The sequence below is a fragment of the Oenanthe melanoleuca genome, chromosome 5, assembly GCF_029582105.1.
Source record: "Oenanthe melanoleuca isolate GR-GAL-2019-014 chromosome 5, OMel1.0, whole genome shotgun sequence".
NCBI lineage: Eukaryota > Metazoa > Chordata > Aves > Passeriformes > Muscicapidae > Oenanthe > Oenanthe melanoleuca.
This window is the reverse complement of record NC_079339.1, coordinates 15,473,130-15,491,527: the sequence shown is the minus strand read 5'-3', so window position 1 is coordinate 15,491,527 and position 18,398 is coordinate 15,473,130. Positions and strand designations below refer to the sequence as shown.

The window sequence follows — 18,398 nt, the reverse complement described above, 5'->3', positions numbered from 1 at the left end:
CCTTCTGCATTATTGAAGGAAAACACTGGGGCTTGGGTTTCTTTTTACGCCTCCGAACAGAGTTCAAAGGAGCGACTGAGAGCTCTCCATTTCAATATGAAAAGAGCAGGGGAGCTGTTTTCCAGGGCTCACCCCCCTCGGTACAAACCCGTGCCGCCTCATTTCACCCGATCATCTCAGTGGGGGGCTCCGGAGGGGACGGCCGGGGACAGGGGGACAAGGTTCTGCGAGGTTAATCGCAAACTGCTGCCGCATTCATCGCGGCCGCGCCTGATTGATGGGCACATTAATCACTGCCCGAGAGGCTGGAGGTGAGGCAGGAGCGGGGCAGGGGCTGGGACAGCGGAACCGTGCCAGGACAGGAGCGGTGACACGAGCAGCACGGGCTGGGAGACACGGAATGGCCACGGCTGTTCACCCACGGAAAATACACGTGGCGGGGCTTCTTTCAGGGAACAGAGGGTGTCTGCCCCCTCCTAGCCGTGCCATATGTACGTGCCCTCCTGCACAGCTAAGGGCAGGAGTGGAGGCAGAGAGGAGATGTCTCCAGCCTTTTAAAAGTGCTTTCCGTGGGGAATAGAGATTGGGGATTCTGGCAAAGAGGAGGGGCTCAGAGCAAGGTAGGGTGGGCTTGTCTGGCAGCCATAGGGCAGTTAATAGATTTTCCATCTTCTTTATGGACTGGAATGCCTCTGAGGTTTTTACTGAAACAATGAAGGAGTAAAAGCCACCCAAGTGAGGTCAGATGAGGAGCTTGTGTGGGCGAGTGACTCCATTCAGAGACAAGATACTGGCAGATGCATTTTCTGTCGCTCCTTACAATTTAATATACTCTTTCTTTCATACTCACCCAAGCTGTTGCTCGCATCTCTAGGCAGGCTGAGGGTCTGCCTGTAGTAATGAAATGTCCAGCAGTGTTATCTACCTGCAAATGATAGCTGGGACTGGCAGCAGGTTTTGGCACACTGCAATGGGACCTGTTGCATTAGAGAAGCTTCTTGTGCTTTGCACTGCAGACATACGAGCCTCATTTGGGCAGCTGTGCCAGGAGGCTTGGGATGATTTGCTTCCCTCACTGCAATTGCTTCTGACATGGAACACTATGGAACAACCCATATTACTAAATAATGAGACATTTCTCAGTTGTCTTCTTCATCCCACCTTCTGCTGCCTCTTGCTTGGGATACAGGAGTCAGTGCCTTGAGAACATGTGCACACCAGTCCTTCTCCTAAACCTCTTGCCCAAAGCAACAAGAAGGAAAGTTCTAATAGTTTCTAATAGGAATATCCTGCAAGTATACTTTTTAAATTGTTTCCCTTTAAACAGCTGGTGTGACATTTTCAATCTTGCTCTTGTAATGTCAAAGACAGTGTAACATTTGAAACTTGTATGACTGCTAGAACATAAGAAATATATCACCCAGATTGTGTTGGATGCATTTAGTGCCATTTCAAGGTGAAGGATTGATGCCCAGTGCACGAGGCTGTGGGATATTCCAGTCTGTCCCATGCTGATCAGGTGTGGTGACCACCAGCAGGGAACTGGGGTCTGTTTCTGATACTGCCTCAGAGGGTGCAGATATGATACAAATGCCACTGGGAGCTACAGCAACCCGGATTTCAGTGAACTTTGGGGTGAGGAGGTGTTTTTTTCAGACTTCTGGGATGGGGGGGGAAGAGTTTCATCCTCCACGAGCACCCAGGTATATAGGGCAAGAGGCAACTCCTCTACCTGTGACCACCTAAAGCTGGCTGCTGCTGACACACCTCCTCACCACAGACCCACCTAGGGATGTTGAGAGGGCCAGGCATGCCCTGGGGCGCTGATCCCGTGTCAAGCTGTCATCCTGGGGCAAGCAGAAGGAATTGCTCTCAGAAAATGCCTCTGTCTTCGTGGGCTGCTGAAGCAGATGAGTAGCCAAATGACTAACTGAAAGTAGGCACCGCACTCCTGGATGGCCGAAGGGAGGTATTTGGGCTGGATTTTATCCTCTCCCATTATACCCAAGAGCGCCTCTTTCACCAGAGGCTGTTGACTTTCAAACTGAGTTTCTGCAATATCCACTGACAAATAAAAAGCAAGCATCAGAAAATGTGCTTTTATTTGATTGTATGTTATTCTCTCCATAACTAAGGCTGCCAGGCTTGTGGACAGGGTCGGGTTTTTTTTAAGCATGGCCACCTCAGATCCTCCAGCAGGGCTCTGTAAATCTGGGATTATGCTGAATTAATTTACTCTCTGACAGCTATCTCCTCCCAGCAGCAGATTTTCCTTTCTCTGCTTCTGGCAAGGACTGCATTTAGTTCTTTCACAAAGAGCATCTCTCAGCATAAGAGTTTTTGCTCAGACATTTAATCATCAATAGCTATATTAATTTAATATTTATTTTAATCTGAATTACATTCTCTGTGTTGACCAGCATTATCAGAGTTGTAAATCCCAGTTTAAGTAAGAGCCATCATTTCTCAGCTGCAGTGATCCTGGGCACTTCCAGAAGGGTCCACAGCTCTTGGGGACCTATGGAAAAATTCAGCTCTCTCAGGAACCTGTGCTTAGGCAGCCTGGGTGAAAACACATCCTTTGTCATCTCCACCCAATTTTTACTTGAGGATCTTACTACTGCCTAATGAAACCTGCCTGTTGATCTGCATAAACAGGGATGAGGGTGTGCCAGGCATCTTGGAGCGGGCGGCGTCTTTGTGTGAAGGAAGGCATGGTCCTTGAGTCTGGAAACATCTCTAAGTTGTTTTGCCATCCTTGGTGCATGTTCCAACGGCAACATTATTGTAAAACAGCTTTGTGTTTACTTTGTGTACAGAAAAGATAAAATCAGCATTTATATGCAAACATGAACCAACAAGGAATTTCAAAATCCTGCCATTTCACTCTTCGGAGAAGAAGAGCCAGAGTTATTGTGTAACCAGAAACATCTGAAAGCTGGGGATTTTTCTGGGTCTAAATTCAATTTAGATTATAAGGAACTAATTTAGGATCTGACTGTATCACCTTGGGCAGCCAAAATAGGATCTGAAACTCATGGAGACTAAGGCTTTGGGGTGGAGAGCTCTCCGTTTCGGACAACCTGGGGCACTGTGTGGATCTGAGCTTTGCCTTTATGAATAAAGCTGGTGAAGGAACACAAGCCAGATGCTCAGCCAGGGTGAGCCACTGAGCCCACTCTGATACCCTTGTCTGCCCCAGGGAATAGGGGGTGCCCATCCTAGACCTGCCTTTCCAGTGTGCACAGCTGGAGCAGAGCGTGGCACAGGCACATCTGCTTGTATGTCAAGGCCTGAAAGCATCAGACATAAAGATGCAGAATAAAGGCTTTCACTGGGATTTCATAGCTGGAGCACTGTATTGAGCCACAGTGCATTTATGAGTGCTTGGGAACATGTTCCTGGCAATGCCAGGCTGGAAAATATGGCAGGACAGCAGAGGTGAAGTCCTGTGCAGGACCACAGGCCTGGCAGGTGACTGAGCTCTGCCAAAGCCAGCAGGGACTAATAAAGATGGATAAACCAGCAGGAACTGAAGGGAAACATGCAGGGGGGAGAAAAGCCAGGAGAGAAGTGAGCAGCCCCCAGGCACAGCAGGATGGGTTGTGGGTAGGCTCAATGTGTGCACAGAGCACAGCAAATGGTTTTTCCTCCCCTGTGAACATCCCCAGTGCAGGCTGTGGCTGGACGTTTGCTCTTCAAAGGCCCACGTGTCCATATGCAAGTGCCCTTGGCAACTCCAACTCAAGCCTGGCTCTGCCCCTCCTATGGGGCTGGCTGACATAGGCATTTCAATGAAGTGGAAGTAGGGATGCACTCTCTTTTGGGGTGAAATCTGCATCTCCACCTCACTGTAGGATGCTGGCAGGCTGATTGTCCCTGGTGCACAAGCCATTTCCTAATAACTCTTTCATCCTCATCCCCCTGAGGCTACCCCTGCCTCGCTGGGGCCAGTGGGGCTGCAAAAGGAAGCACCTGCCCCAGGGCAGCTCTCTCCATCCCAGCTTCTGCCCATCCCTCGCCTCAGGGTTTATTTACCCGGGGGTGCAGGGATAAATGAGGATAAGAAGGTAGAAAAGGTCATCTGGGTGGTGGCCACAAAGGGGCACATTGTGCCTCCAGGGAGGGGGTGGAAACGCCCGAGGAGACACGGGGGCACTTTGAAGCAGTCTGGATGAAAGCAGGGAGGGGAGGGGAGGGAAGAGAGGAGGGGGAGCAAAACAGGGGGAGGGGACGACACCAAAACCCAAAGAGCGACAAAGCCTCTCCCAGCTGGGGCACAAGTCAGGATGGTCCCTTTATTTAGATGGATAGAGCCAAGAACAATGTGGGGCAGCCAGGGGCCACCCTGCCCCTGTCCCTCACCAGCCCTTTCAATCCCTTCTCCCCACTCCTCCCCTCCCTCCTCAGCCTCTCATTTTCCTCTATATTTTCCATTTTCTTTTTTTTTTTTTTTCCTTTGCTCCCTGTGCTCCACCTCCCACTTCCAGCTTTCTCCCACGGTGAAAGCACAGATAAAGAAAGTGGGTTGATGTCTGGTGCAAAGTTAATTTTAAGTGGAGATGGGCAGGGGCAGACCAAAGGCACTGGAGAAAAATGGGCTTGGGGAGGACCCTGTGAGGAGAACCCCTCCCTAGACATAAGCTGTGACATCTGTGTCTTGGCAGAGTCTTCTGGTCCCCAAGCTGAGCACTGCAAATCCTAGGGCAGAGAGCACTCAGGGCTGCTCATGCCACACAGATCCTGCCCTCTGAGATGTTTCAGGAGCATATTTTGAATGTCAAGGCTACCCCCATGGCTGGAGGAGTCTGGGGACAAGCTGTCACACACATCCATACCCCTACTTTTTCCAACCTGCTGTTTTTCACCTGACTTTTTCTCATACTTGCTATCACTTTGTTAAGGAAGAAGCAGATCCCAGGTTTTTTCTGGTAGCTCAAATGTCATCACTTTGATGTATCTATAACTCAGAGGTACCTTAAAATGAAATTTTAAACCAAGCTGACCCAGAGTGAAGTCTTTTCTTCAGCAAACGGTCTGCTCTATATTTTGACCATGAAGAAATTTGTCAATCTCAATAAAATGTTCATTTTGGAATGAAACATCATTGCATTGAACAACTCTGAGAATGGACCATTTTCTAATGCAAACACTTCACTTCTAAAATCCTTCTTATTCACTGCATCTGCTTTTCTACAAAGAATGGTCCCAAATCCTGTCCATCATACATAGCAGAAGAAAACCTCTTGTGGGCAGCCTGTGTGGCCTCCTGCCCCAGTCTGTGTCCCCCAGAGGACACAGACATGCTCTGAGCCCTCTCCAGCTTTCTGCACCTCTCATGATTTCTGCAATGTGCACAATAAATGCAGCCTGTGTCTGCACCCCAGATCCCACCGAGGAACATGACACTGCCCTTGCTTTCTCCAGCAGGTTTTACTGCACAGAGTAGGTTGGTTATGATTTCTGCTAGGCCTGAAAGAGTGCCCAGAGGTCCCTTTAACAAGCTGTGTTTCTCTTTAACAGCAAGTCTTGCCTGCCGGCAACCATTAGCACTCAGCATCAAATTCAGCAGTCAAATTCAGCTTACACCACGTCTGAACTTGGCTTAGGCACTGGTTTTTCTGCCAGTGCATCACTGTTTTCAACTCCAGTCAGCACTGTTTTGAAGTTATTACTGTCTGGTGGCTGGGGTTTTTTTAGTGCATCCTAAATGAGCTTTGTGGTCTCTTCACTTCAAAAGCTTCTCTGCTCTCACCTCCCTTTACTGGCTGTCCTCTAGCAAGACCAAAGACCAAAGGGTATAAACTATCTCAGCAGCACTGCAGGGCTGTGCAGTGTGCAGGGATGCAGCCTGTGGGACACTCCTGGGGGCTGGGTTTGGGAATCAGGCAAGGAGATGGTGCAGAGCTGTGCTGGTTCACCTAGACTCAGTCCCCATCCTTGTCTCCATTCAAATCGGGCCTGAATACAATGTGCTGCAAACTGCAAGCTGCTTTAAGCACATCTCACCCTCTCCATTGCCCAGTTTCCTCTGGTATCCCCTGGGTGAGGAGAAGGCACAGAAGCACCCTTGGCACTGAATCACATGCAGGTGTTTCACTGAGGGGAGAGTTCCTTCCATCCTGGCTTTCCTTTGATAAAAACAAGCCCCTGGTGAAGGCAGGCTGGTGCCAGTAAATGGGAATAAGCAGCCTGTGCAGAGGGCTTTGCAGGTACTCTGCTGGAAAGGGGATGATGGTATTTACTAATACTTCTAAGCTAGGCTTTTATATACCCAGTGGGTTTCACCTGCTTTTTCTGTGGCTGGTTCTGCTAAAGGGACTATGGCTCCTTTGTGGAGCCTTGAAGGAATTGTATGTGGGAAACAGAGTGAAAGGGAAAATGTGTTATAGTATTGCAACACTTCCTACTAGTATTTAACATCCTGACAAAATTCATCTTTCCTACAAAAAAAACCAAACTTGAAGTGCTTCATTCAAGGGAAAGATATTTGCTGTGTTATAAAAGTGTCAACATTTCACTTACAAATTGGTCATTCTTTTGGCAGTGACTTTAACAGAAAATTCCCCTTGGGGCTATCATGCCTCTTTGTTGGTTTCTCTTCCCTTAAAAAAAAAAAAAAAAAGGCAAAACCAAACAACTTAAAAAGCAAGCACAATTTACTGGGTCTGGTGAGTGGGTAACTGTTGTACTGCAGGCTGTAAGCGCTGGGGCTGAGGCCAGGAGATGAAAGGAGAGAACTGAGGCTTCTCCAGCAGCAAAGTGGATGCTCACAGGTCAAAGCCTGAAGCTCTGCCCTGGTTCCTGCAGCCTTACCACAAGTTTCTCCTTTTCTGATGTTTATGCTTCTGCTGTTATTAACATCTACCCATAAACAAAAGCATTTCTGGAAGGGGAGGGAAGGGTGTCACAGACCAATACTTGAAATCATTTTCCTGGGCTTCTTGCTCTGATTTAATGCACTATGCTCTCCACTGCTGCCCACTTTCTTACTCTTGCTTCTCCTTTGCATTTCTATGTTTCTATGATGGCTTTGGCAGGTAACAAAATGGATTTTTCCTGCTCACCATGCGTGGTTGCTGGTATTGGAGCCTAACATCTGGCTGGGGTTTCTCTGAGGATCTCTCTCCTGCCTCACCTGTAGCACAGCTGTGACAGGACTTGTGAGGGTCACTTCATTTATTCTTTTGCCACCTTGTTGTGCCTGGGGACAAGAGAGGTGACAGCATGGCCGATGCCCGAGCTGGGCAGAGCCCGGCCAGCTCTGCCTGCCGTCGGCTGTGCGAGGGGCTGCCTTTCCCTCCCAGCCATGCACCCTCCCAGCATCCTGGCCCGCGCCCAATCCAGATAAGAAATGACTGAAAATCGTTGCTGCTAGCCAGCTATTCTGTGACCTGCACGAAAAGAGTGGAATGACCTCGGGACTAGTCTCGGCACACAGCCGTCTGCCCACAAACCGTGGCCGCAGAAAAGCCTTGCTAGGCAGACCGAAGCTGGCAGGACAAGAATTTTCTTGGCTGCTGCTCCTCAGGATGGGAGGGGAGGCAGCAACAAGCTGAGCTCGCCTCGCTGCCTGCTGTCCGTAACAAGATCTTTATGAGGTGTTAATGTAAATGTGAGTTGTTTTACATTGAAACCAATTGCGGGCTATTTTCTGCACGACGATCTGTGGCAAAGAGGGTATTTACTGGTGGTACCTAGTGGTGGTAGGAACAGGAGAGAGCCCTTTTCCGCTGGACTCTTATCTCCTAATGTCCTGTTTTCTGTGGTGCTGGGCTCTGCTGAAGCCACTGTCCCTTCAAGGAGGACCAGCAGTGCCATTCTGCCACGGGGATGCTGCAGGGCATCCTCCTGCTTGCTTCCTAGGTACTCCTGTGGTGTACCAGCCTTCAAGGATGCTGCACAGGGCCTTCCTTCAAAATTATTTTAGTAGTATGTGAAGAAATTCGTAAGGAGTGCAGCCATGGAACCAAAGCTGAGGTTGCCCATGAGGGACAACATAGTCGTTTAAACACTGCCGGGCAGTAATGCATGGGGCTGCTTTTACCATGTGCTAGGCTTTAAGTGCTTTGTGTAACAAAAAAAGCTTCAGTCCGAGTAACAAGAAAATGACAAGGAGTGGACCGTGGTTGAAAACTGAAGGGTTCTTTAGCCTGGGGATGGGGGCAGCTAATCTAGACACCATTCTGCAACTTGTTTCTGCTTTATTAGCCATGTCTGTGGCCTGTGAAATGCTGCTTGGGAAAATGGGAAACCCATTGGTGGATGGAGATGTGGGAGGTTTATAGAAGTGTGCTTTGTATCTGCACATTGAGAAGCGTGTGCCCCCTGGAGTCCCCAACCTTTCTTTTTTTTTTCCCTCTTAGTTCTCAGAATTCCTCAGCATATTTTCTTCTGCCTCAATCTGACTGACTCTCCTGCAGCCCTGTACCTTAGGGCTGGGTTTGTGTCTTGCTGGGAGCTGGGGTTTCCATTTTAGGCACTGAGTTTCTAGTTGTACAGCTAAAGAGAAATGATGTTCTCATCGGAGGCATTCCCCATCCCTGCCACAAGCGTTTCGTGTAGCAGTTTAGGCAGGCACCAGGCTTCCTGGGATCCCTTAGGGCAGCTCTTGGTTGATGGCAGCTAACCCAGACACTGAGGGTCCCACCATGGAGTGTAGCTGGCTCCTCCAAGCAGGGAAGTACCTGGCTGAGAGACAGGTCTGCTGTTACTCTCGCTGCTGGCAGGTGACTCTCATGGTCAGACTGCTTTCATCTCCAAGTCTTTGAACTGGCACGTATTTTGCATAAATGGAGCAGAGTTCCAGGTGTGAGTTTTTAGGGTCAGAACTCTTCTCAATGGGGTCCAAGAGGTCTTCAGGTGGTGCTGAAGATGAATGAGCTGGGCTGGCTGCAGGTACCTGCTGCAACTGCCACAGAACCCACCTTGCATCCTGCCCAGTGCTCCCTTTAAAGGGTGGAATGATTCAGTACCTTCTCTCTGGTGTACCAGAGCTCTCTTCAGCAGCTGCATTGAGAATCTGCTAATCACTTGTCACCATGACCATGGCTGGGGAAAGGAGTCCCTCTGTCCATCCTGTTCCTAAAACACACATACGTCCTTTTTCCTGCACCATCTTCCCCCTCAGCTCTTTGGAATACTCATGATCCCTGTGGGGTTTTTAAAAGAAAATCGTACCTTCCTGATTTCCCTCTAGTTTTGACTGAAGCACTGACTGACAGCATTAAGATAACTTGTGATGCTGACTAAGCTCTTTTTTCCTCCCTAATATTAGTATTGCTTAAGTGAAAATTGCTTACAGCTAATTTCTTGCCAATAGAGCTACAGCTGATACGGCTTCAAAGTTGCTGAAATGATATCTTAGATGATCAGATGAACGTGGTAACAATGCTGGGAGTTACTTGACTGAGAGCCAAACACTGCTTTTGGAAATACTAAAATGATCAGTGCACCTAAGGAAAGAAAACAAACACCCTGCCAAACAGTAGTAACATGCTTTAAACAAAAGCATTCTGCAATAAAGGGACACTTGTGCAGACCAATACAGCAGTCACTATTTCTAAACTTGCTTGGAAAAGATGACATGATGTAGGTTTAGGCTGAGAATAAATATGTGTGAGTCTATTTGAGTTTAGGTTTGGCTAATTTTTTGGAGGTCATCTGTGAGGATGAGGCCCCTAAACTCTCACTGGGGAGAGGTGTCACATTACTCCCCCATTCCACCAGCCCTCCCTGCAGCTGCCAAGCACAGCCCAGGTCAGCTCACAGCTCTTGCTCCTACCTGGGGTACTGCTGAAGAGCATAAAGGGTACAAAACCTTTGTTAAGAACGTAACATAGCTTTGTATAAAACATTTATTAAGCACTTGAATTCCCTGTGCTTTTTAAAGAGACTGTTTATTAGAGCAACTTTCATTAGGGAATGAACTTGAAGCACAATAACTATTGCTCTTGATTGCAGGCTACTAAGTGCTGCATGCTCTTAGAGCCTTCATTTTCCCATGGCTTGTTTTGGAGGGTTTTTTTTTCCTCTTCGAATGGAATCATGTATGTAGAATACTCTTAGAGATCCACTGCAATTACTGATCTGGAATTGCTGAGTGACACTCCTGAAAAATTTTGCCTTCCTGGTACTAAGGCAGCAGAGATTATACACAGGTCCCTGTAAAGTAGGTCAGTTTTAATAACCATTTCTGCTTTGTGTTCATTCAGCGTATTCTACAGACCAGCTCATTTTGCTCCATTCAACTCCTAGAGCTCTTTAAGGGAATTAACAGTCTCTGCCATAGCTTTTCATGCCATCAGCCCTGTGTTTTGCTTCACAGCATTCTTACCTTAAAGACAGACAGCTTTCACCTCCCCTTTGCAGGTCTTCAGCACGAGCCCAAAAGTAATGGAGTAAGAAAAAGTTAAGAGCTTATGAGTCTGACTATAGTTTCCAAGGAGCAATTCACATTTGCTCATTGCCTCTAGATGAAGACTAATGCAGCTGAGGTTAGAGTAGGACAAGGTGGGACACTGTGGGTTACATGTGGTTTTTAAAGGACAACACTGATCTCAGAGGTGCTGCTTCCCTGAATAAAGGCACCCCAACCTACCTCCTGAGAGCTGCTGCCAGGACAAACAAACTTCAGATACCCACTTCCTCTTCACCTTCCCATGACTTTTCCATCATCCCAGGCAGGGGCAACACAGCCTCCTGCAGCTGCACCTTCAGGACAGGGGTTACCAGCATTGAACCTCCCTTGTCTCCTACACACATCTGCAGCTCCCTGCAGGACCTGCTCAGAGTGCTGAATTTATAAACCTTGGATGGAGGGGGGGAAATAGTAAGCCTGGAGATTATGCTGTGCTGCTCCTTATTCCCTTCTGCACATGAATCCTGGTCCAGGGAGAACTGCCCCTCTGTTGTATTGCTCCTTACTCCCCTCTCCCACCCCTTCAGGCCAGTTAAATCACCTTGGGCAATTCTGGAAAATACACATATCTTACAACCCTGAAGCCATTTATAAATAGATTTTTATTTATAAAGTCAATTTACATAAAATATGATACTCTCTTAAAAACTGCATATATACAACTTAAGAAATCCTAGCAAGTGCATACAAAAATGCCTTCAATACATTTTTTTTTAAAAAAACTTCAGTTTTCAGAGAGGTGGACTTCACACCAGGCAAACTCAGACACCACGTTAAAACACAACATAACTTTACAGTCTTTTACCAAAGTGTTTGGAGAGAATAATTAAAAAAACCCCAAACAAACACCTTTTCATCTATACCGTGTATGTTCCCAAAGCATTCCAGCTGGTAGTATTCAAGACCGAGTGGACAGGACCTGCTAAAAATAGAACCATCTCATCCCTTTTCTCTAAGGTTTCTTGTACAAAAATAAGTCTTCATACACCAGTGTCCCTATAGGCAGTTCAAGTTACATATAAAATAGAATCTGACATGATAAAAAATTCCCTCCCCCTCCAGAAACAAGGAAGCATCAAGTGTTTCTAATTTTTTTTTTCCTCTTTTCCATCCCTCCAAAGCAACACCAGACAGCAGCGGCGGGGGGAAGCAGGTTCGCTCGGGCATCTTCTCCGTGGGTCGGCAGCTCCGGGCGGGAGGAGCGGGACCCCGCAGCCGGCCACCCCATTGCACTTTGCACAGCCAGCAGACGACGGCTGAACCCGGCGAGAAAAGCAGCCAGCGGGGTCCCGCCGGGGCGGAGGTCAGTCCTTTCGGGGGGATGCTGCTGCTGCTGCCGCCGAGGGCGCGGGTGCCGACGCGCTGCGGAGACACGGCGGGAGAGCCCCGGTGGGTCCGCGCCCGGCTCGGGGCAGGACGCGGCGCCCCCTGCCCTGCGGCCGCCCTCACCTCCCGCCGGGTCAGTAGCTCCCCAGCCAGCTGGTGAAGTCCAGCAGCTCCCGCTCCTCGGGGCTGAGCGCCGCGTCGTAGCCGCTCTCCTCGGAGGAGCAGGGCGAGCCGGGCGCGGAGGAGCCGAAGGAGGGAGAAGCGGAGGAGTAGCCGCCGCCGCCGCCAACCTCCCCGACGGCCACCCGCCCGCGGCCGTCGGGGAACGAGGCGGCGGCGTCGTGCTCGTCGAGGAGGCGCTGCAGGGCGCGGATGTACTCGACGGCGGAGCGGAGCGTCTCCACCTTGCTCATCTTCTTGCTGGCGGCGCCGTGCGGGACGTGCTGGCGGAGGGCGGCGAAGCCCAGGTTGACGAGGCGCACGCGGTTGCGCTCCCGCTCGTTCCGACGGGCCACGGCGGCCGCCGCCGCCCCGGTGCCCGGCAGGGCGGCGAAGGCCAGGCGGCGCTTGCAGCGCAGCAGCTCGGGGGAGGCGGGCCGCCGGCGGCCGCGGGCTGCGGCGGGGGGCAGCGGCGGCAGAGCCCCGCCGTTCATCGCCGGGCGGCCACGGCGGCGGCGGGCGGAAAAATTAAAAAAAAAAAAAAAAAAAAAAAATAGACCAAAAACAACAAGAAGGAGCCAAAACTTTTAAAACAAATATTAAAATTCAGGACTAAGCTGAAAGCGAGACGAAGCGGGCGGGGGCGGGCAGCGCAGCGCCATGCCCGTGCTCCGCCGCCGCCGCGCTGCTCTGCGGCGGGTGCCGCCGCCGCCCGGGCCCTTATCAACGCGGGGCCCGCCGGCCGCACGCGCCGCGCGCGCCGCGCCACGCGCGCCCGCCGCCGCCGCGCCCCCGCCCCCGCGCGCGCCCGGCGCGTGGCGCCGCCGGCACCCGCCGCCCCCCCCCCCCCCGCCCCTCACACACCCACACGCACCCACACAGACAGACACACGGACGGACGGACGCGGCCCGCGCTCCCTGCCCCCTGCCGCCACCCTCCCCTCAAATCACCGCCTCTGCCCGCGCAGCTTGGGACATTTTAATGCAGTTTTTATTGTTACTCGGGGGTGGGGCCCCGCTCTCGCCCCGCCTCCCCCGCACCTCGCGGCGGGCGCTCGCCAGCGGCCGGGACTCCGCGCGGCCCTGGGTGAGGTGAGGGCCGGGGTGCTGTCCCTCCAGGTGTGCCACCAAGCCGGCCCTCCTCGAGCCGGTGCTGGTGTAGGGAAGGCGGGGACCCAGGTGCTGTCCCTCCAGGTGTGCCACCAAGCCGGCCCTCCCCGAGCCGGTGCCTCGCGGGTGCCGGTGTGGGGAAGGCGGTGGCCGCTCCCAGGGCTTTCCCTGCTTTCCCGACTTGGCTGCCGGTCGGTGCTTGCCTGGCGGAGAGACGGGACGCGCCGGGGTTCTGCTTTGATTAAATCCGTCAAAAATGTATAGTAACAAAGATTCGTAGTAATGGCGTGGGTCGTCTTACCAGCGCCGTTCTCCACAGCCTGGCTTTTTGGGCTTCAATGGGAGTTTAAAGGATAAAGGCAAGAAGGGAAATGCAAAGCTTTTATAGCTTGGGGGGTTGCATCCCGGTTTCCCTCTGCCATGCCAAGCAATCCCTCTTGGCTCTCCATCCAGCAAGCCTTTCTTCCAGCTCCGGTGGGAAGAGCAGCAGGGTAAGGTGCATTCAGATAGCTGGATGGAATGGGGAGGACAAAGGAGCTTCCTCTTGGAGTCCTGGGAACTTGTGGGAAGAAATAACTTGCATGGTGCTTTGCTAAATAAACGAGATGAACGGAGGGGGAGCTACATGAACCCACTGCCCTGGGGTTGTACCGACTCTCACTTCAGCACAGCTTCAGGATGTGCTGTCCTCGGGGCTTTTTTCCTCCCCAGACTTAAAAAAAAAAAAAAAAAAAAAAAAAAAATAAAAAAAAAAAAAATAAAAAAATAAAAATCCAACAATGTGCAGCAGTTCAGTTACAGAGCTTCACTTTTGGGGGCTGAACATATCCCAACGTGAGGAAAATGCTCCAAGCCGGCATCTTTGGCACCGACTTGGTGGTGGGGATGTGTCATCACATGGACGGGTGCCAGCAAGGCTCTGCAGCACGATTTGGATATCAAAGGGTCTCTATTCCTCTGGCTGCCCCAAACCACTTTGCTGCTGGTTCTCAGGTGCCAGAAATGGTAGTTCAAAGAGCTATCCATAATTCCTTGATGTGACACGGAGCGGGCTTTTTTTGTACCTTTGTGGGGTATTTAGGGAACAGCAGGGCTCCATTATGTTGAAAGAGAAATACTGTCCCTGGGGATTGGTTGCAGTGGCAGTGGCTTGAAGGAACCAGCCCCACTGCAGTGTTACAGGCTGCCAAGCTGAAATTCCTGACAGTGAGGAGCCTGTGAGCACTTTGATTCTCTGGTAGTCAAGCACGCAGGAGCCTTAGCACCCATATTCTCCTGAGACATTCTTGGCCGTGCTGTAGACCTTGGGGCTAAGCAATGAGCAGCCCTACTGCTTCTCTGAAGGACTTGACCCAAGAGGAGCAGCTCATGGCATGCAGCACAGGCAGGAGCATTTTTCCTGGTGGATTCCCAGCAGTGCAGGGGAGCTGCTTGTCCCTTGCTGGGAGAGCACAGATTGCTTGCTCAGCTCAGGCCATGCCCTGCCCTTGTCTCCAGCATCTGCAAAGCTGCCCTGGCTGGAGCAGGGGCCTTCCCTGGTGCTCACTTAGTCAGTAGGGGCATTACTGCAGTGGAGTAATACTGATGTTCTTTCATCACCTCCTCTCTAATTTCTGCTGAAAACCTTTCTCACAGGAAAGGGGAAGCTGCTGCCCTTGAAACTTTTCAAGAGAAAGCCTTCTGTATCAAAGTGCCACGCTCAAGAGTAATAACTGGATTTTTATCATACAAAAATAGCTACAGGGAATTTTTTCATGAATAACGCACACCAGTAAGCCCAGTCTCAAGGGAGAGCATGCAGCCTCCAGCCACAGAGATTCTGTGCTCAGCTCAGGGATGAGCTTGACTTGTCCAAATTGGCTTTGGGGCTGCTGATCACGACGTTTGTCTGGGCCTGAGCACAACACACAGCAAGTGCTTACACTTTCCTAGCAGTGCAGCTGGCTTCCCAACAGTCTGCAGGAAAGTAGGTAGGAAGGTATAACTTGTACTCAGAGAAATGCAATCTCCTTTGAAATCTCTTTATAAAGTTAATGACTATGTAAAGATCCAGTAGAACAAGACATCATTAAACACTGTCTGTGTTCACAATCAACTTCCTGATCATAATCTGGGGAGAGAGAGCATCCAGCAATGTGCTACCCATCCCCAGAGACTGGGGAGAAGAAATTCTCCTCTCTTGGAGCAGATAAGGCAAAAATGATAACTACATGGTTGGTGTGGACATCTAGCAGCTCCATGTGGCTTCAGGCAATGTGCTGCAAGGTTGGCCAAACGACAATAGCAATAAAAGCAATAAGGCTTGAGGGGATGTATGCTATAAATAGAGGGTGATGGGCAGTTGAGCAGCCCTGTTCGTGGTGAGCCCGTTTACCAGGCTGGGCTGTGTCACAGTGGCTTTGCCAGGAGCAGGGCTAGATGGGGCAGGGCTCACATTGTATCTTCAGGTCTGCCTGCACAGCTGGCTCCTGGGCAGTTATGGTTTGCAATTAGATAGCATGTGAAAAAGAAAAAATAATTTAATTTGAGTAGGGCGGTGTGCTTTAGAGCTATGAGTATGGTTCTTTCACTTCCAGTGGAGAAAGAAGTTCATTTGAGGTTTATTCTTTGAAGGGAACTCCCTGTCTTCAGCCTATGCTCTTTTCCAATGTAATCTTTCTTTGGCTTGATGAACTGCTTTTAATAACTCTTCTGACATTTTGTTTGCTCACCTATAATAATTTCAAATTGCCTGGGAATCACTGGAGGATTTCTGAGACACACTTTGAAAATAATAATAAGTAAAGACATGCTTTGGAAATATTATGATTTCTCTCTGGTTTTGTGTCTTCCAGCCTTGTTTCCATTCCAGTGGAGTTGTATGGTGCATCTGAAGCTTGGCAAAGCCCAGCACACCCCCTCCCCCCCTTTCTCCTCTCTTTCCTTTCTTGAAAAGAGATGGCCCCGGGTTTAAAAGTTGATTTTTAGCTTTGATTGTGTGCATGTGCCATATGAATGCTAAGCAGCCTTTACAATGCATCCTTGTGATGTGCCTGGGAAGGCAGAGGCAGGCTGTGAGGTCTCCCTGGCCTCCCATCATCCCTGTGTCTCAGGGAGGTTAGATATGGACATGTTTTATTTACGAGCCAGCTTTGGGGTGAATCCAGCCGTGTTACAGCAGTAGCTGAGGGACCAAAGGGGCTGAGCCACTGACACTTGTAAACCTGACACACTGGGAGCTGCTTCCTGCTGTGGAGGAGAGGTACCCCAATGGTGCTGTGGGCTAGAAAAGGAGGATGCTCCTGAGAGGCCCACACCTGGCACAGGTGTGTCCTGCCTGGATGATGGGTGTAGTTTTGGTTCCTGAGTGACATCCTCCTTCTTGCTTTCAGCCCATCCTTTCTCAGGAGCGGTGCCCCAAAGCCAAGGGGGAAGTTTCTCTTCCCTGCTGCATCAACAGAGTTCAAGCAGCTGAGGCTGAGGTGCTGCAGTTCCATCATTGGGGGCTGCACTGATAGAGTGAGAGCCAGGAAAGTGGATGTCAAGAAAGCACCAGCATGAATTCAGCCTCTTCTCCTCCATTTGTGTTTAGTGTCTCAAGTTAAGCCCATGCAGCATTAACACATCAAATCCCCAAGCTCTTTCAGAACATCACTCTCACAGAGTGGACATCATTTCCCTCCAGCTCAGAAGAGGGTTGGAGATTTATAACTTAGCAAAGAAGTATGATCTGGCTTTGTTCCCTTTTTTATATCAATCCTTCCCTTCTGGATGAGATGGCATATTGCTCTGAGACCTGTGCAGCTGGGGGTGCTGGTGTACATTTTCATAACAGAAATCTGCAAGCTGCCACAAGGCTAGAAAGAGAGCACCTGTGCTCCCTGGGGTATTTTCAGACTCACTACCATCTTTCCGTGCTCCAGCTGATAACCAGAGATAAGGTAGGAAGCCACAGGCAGGAGCTGTGGTCACCTGTGGTTTTTGCACTGGTTTTGGAAGTGATAAGTTGGACTCTTGCAAAGGGGACCAATTGATGAAACCTGCCAGGGTGGGCAGGAGGCCAAGTCTTGCTGGAAAAGCCATGCTGCCATCCAGCCCACATGCTGCCTGTGAGGGTGCTTCCCTGGCATGCCACCAGCCCTGCCTCTCTTCCCACTGGGATGATGTGGAGGGGACACCCTGCTTCTCACCTGGGCTTTCTGGGCAGAGAGGTAGGTGCATGCCCACTGAGGCAGGTGTGTGCCAACAACAGGGCACCCAGAGGAAGTGTAATCCTATAGAAAGTGAAGTGTTCACAGATTGCCTTGTTGATGGGCACAGGTAGGATGAGCACACAGAGTCAGTCCTCTGTTCTCCCTTCAGCAGTGCCCTTCCATGTGCCAAATGTGCCTTCCTTAATCACAGCCCAGCATCTTAACATGCCAGCTCTACTGATGCTCCTGCTTTCTTTTGGGTGAGGAAGTGACTTTCCTTTTGGCTTTTTTGAGTGTGAGGCAGCAGCTTCTTTTGCTCTTGTTATTTTTGTGATGTTAGAAATCCACTAATGCTGTGCCCCAAACAGGAAACTTTCAAGGCATACCTGTATGGGATAGAGGGTAAGAGAGGGGAAAGAGAAACAGCAGAAAAATCCCTCCACCCCTGAGCCCAGCCGGCAGAGCAGTTAGTGGAGGGAGTGGGCACAAAGGTGGGGCACCAAGCACTGCAGGTTCTGATGCAGGTAATGCATGCTGACCTAGTCAGAAGACATGGCCAAACTACTCAGGAATAGTAATTTTCAACGAAAACAGAGGTATTTGAAGTTACAGACCTGCTTTCAGAGCTCTGTGAGTCAGTGAAGGTACCCATTTTTATGGCTGGAGACAAAAGGAGGTAGGACATATTTTGTTAGAAGAGTAGCAGCCCTTGCAAGGCATGTAGATGACGATTTTGGGACCTCTCAGGTGGACCTGAGGTGAGGTGCAAGGCTTCTGCAGGAACTGAGGAGACTTTTATGGAAGTGGGGAGGGAAATGCCCTTCAGAAAGCCCACGTCGATCATCCCGCCCTTCGGGAGAGGGTTCTGCTGGCCTGTGGGGACCTCTAGTGTGAGACTTGGCTTCGCGCAGGTCTCTGCGGTGGCAGGTGTTTAGGATTGGGGAAGGAAGTGGGATCTAGGGGGAAACGGAGATGGGCTCCATGGTTTTTTCTCTGCCGCTGTGAAGCAGGCTCTGGGTGCGCTCAGGGCAGGTGACACGGTGGCTGTCGATCGTGGCTGGGCTGACGTGGCTTGGTGTTACACACAGAGCTGTGCTCATACTTTCTTGCAGCCCTTCCCAATTTAACCTGTAACTCCACCGGTGGGCTAGCTCTGTTGTCTTTTTGTTTTTTGTGGTTTTGTGTTTTTGGCACTGGCTGTGGCAGCTCTC

General features: G+C 50.4%; 1 protein-coding gene across 1 annotated transcript; it reads right to left on the bottom strand.

Annotated features, from left to right (window-relative positions):
• Window positions 1-11,003: 11,003 nt before the first annotated feature.
• On the bottom strand, window positions 11,004-12,656 carry ASCL2 (achaete-scute family bHLH transcription factor 2). The gene is made up of 2 exons (XM_056492905.1): window positions 11,870-12,656; window positions 11,004-11,782 (listed from the first exon to the last, which is right to left on the bottom strand). The coding sequence occupies exon 1, from the start codon at window positions 12,397-12,399 to the stop codon at window positions 11,881-11,883; it is 519 nt and encodes a 172-aa protein (XP_056348880.1). The 5' UTR covers window positions 12,400-12,656; the 3' UTR covers window positions 11,004-11,782; window positions 11,870-11,880.
• Between the last annotated feature and the right edge of the window lie 5,742 nt (window positions 12,657-18,398).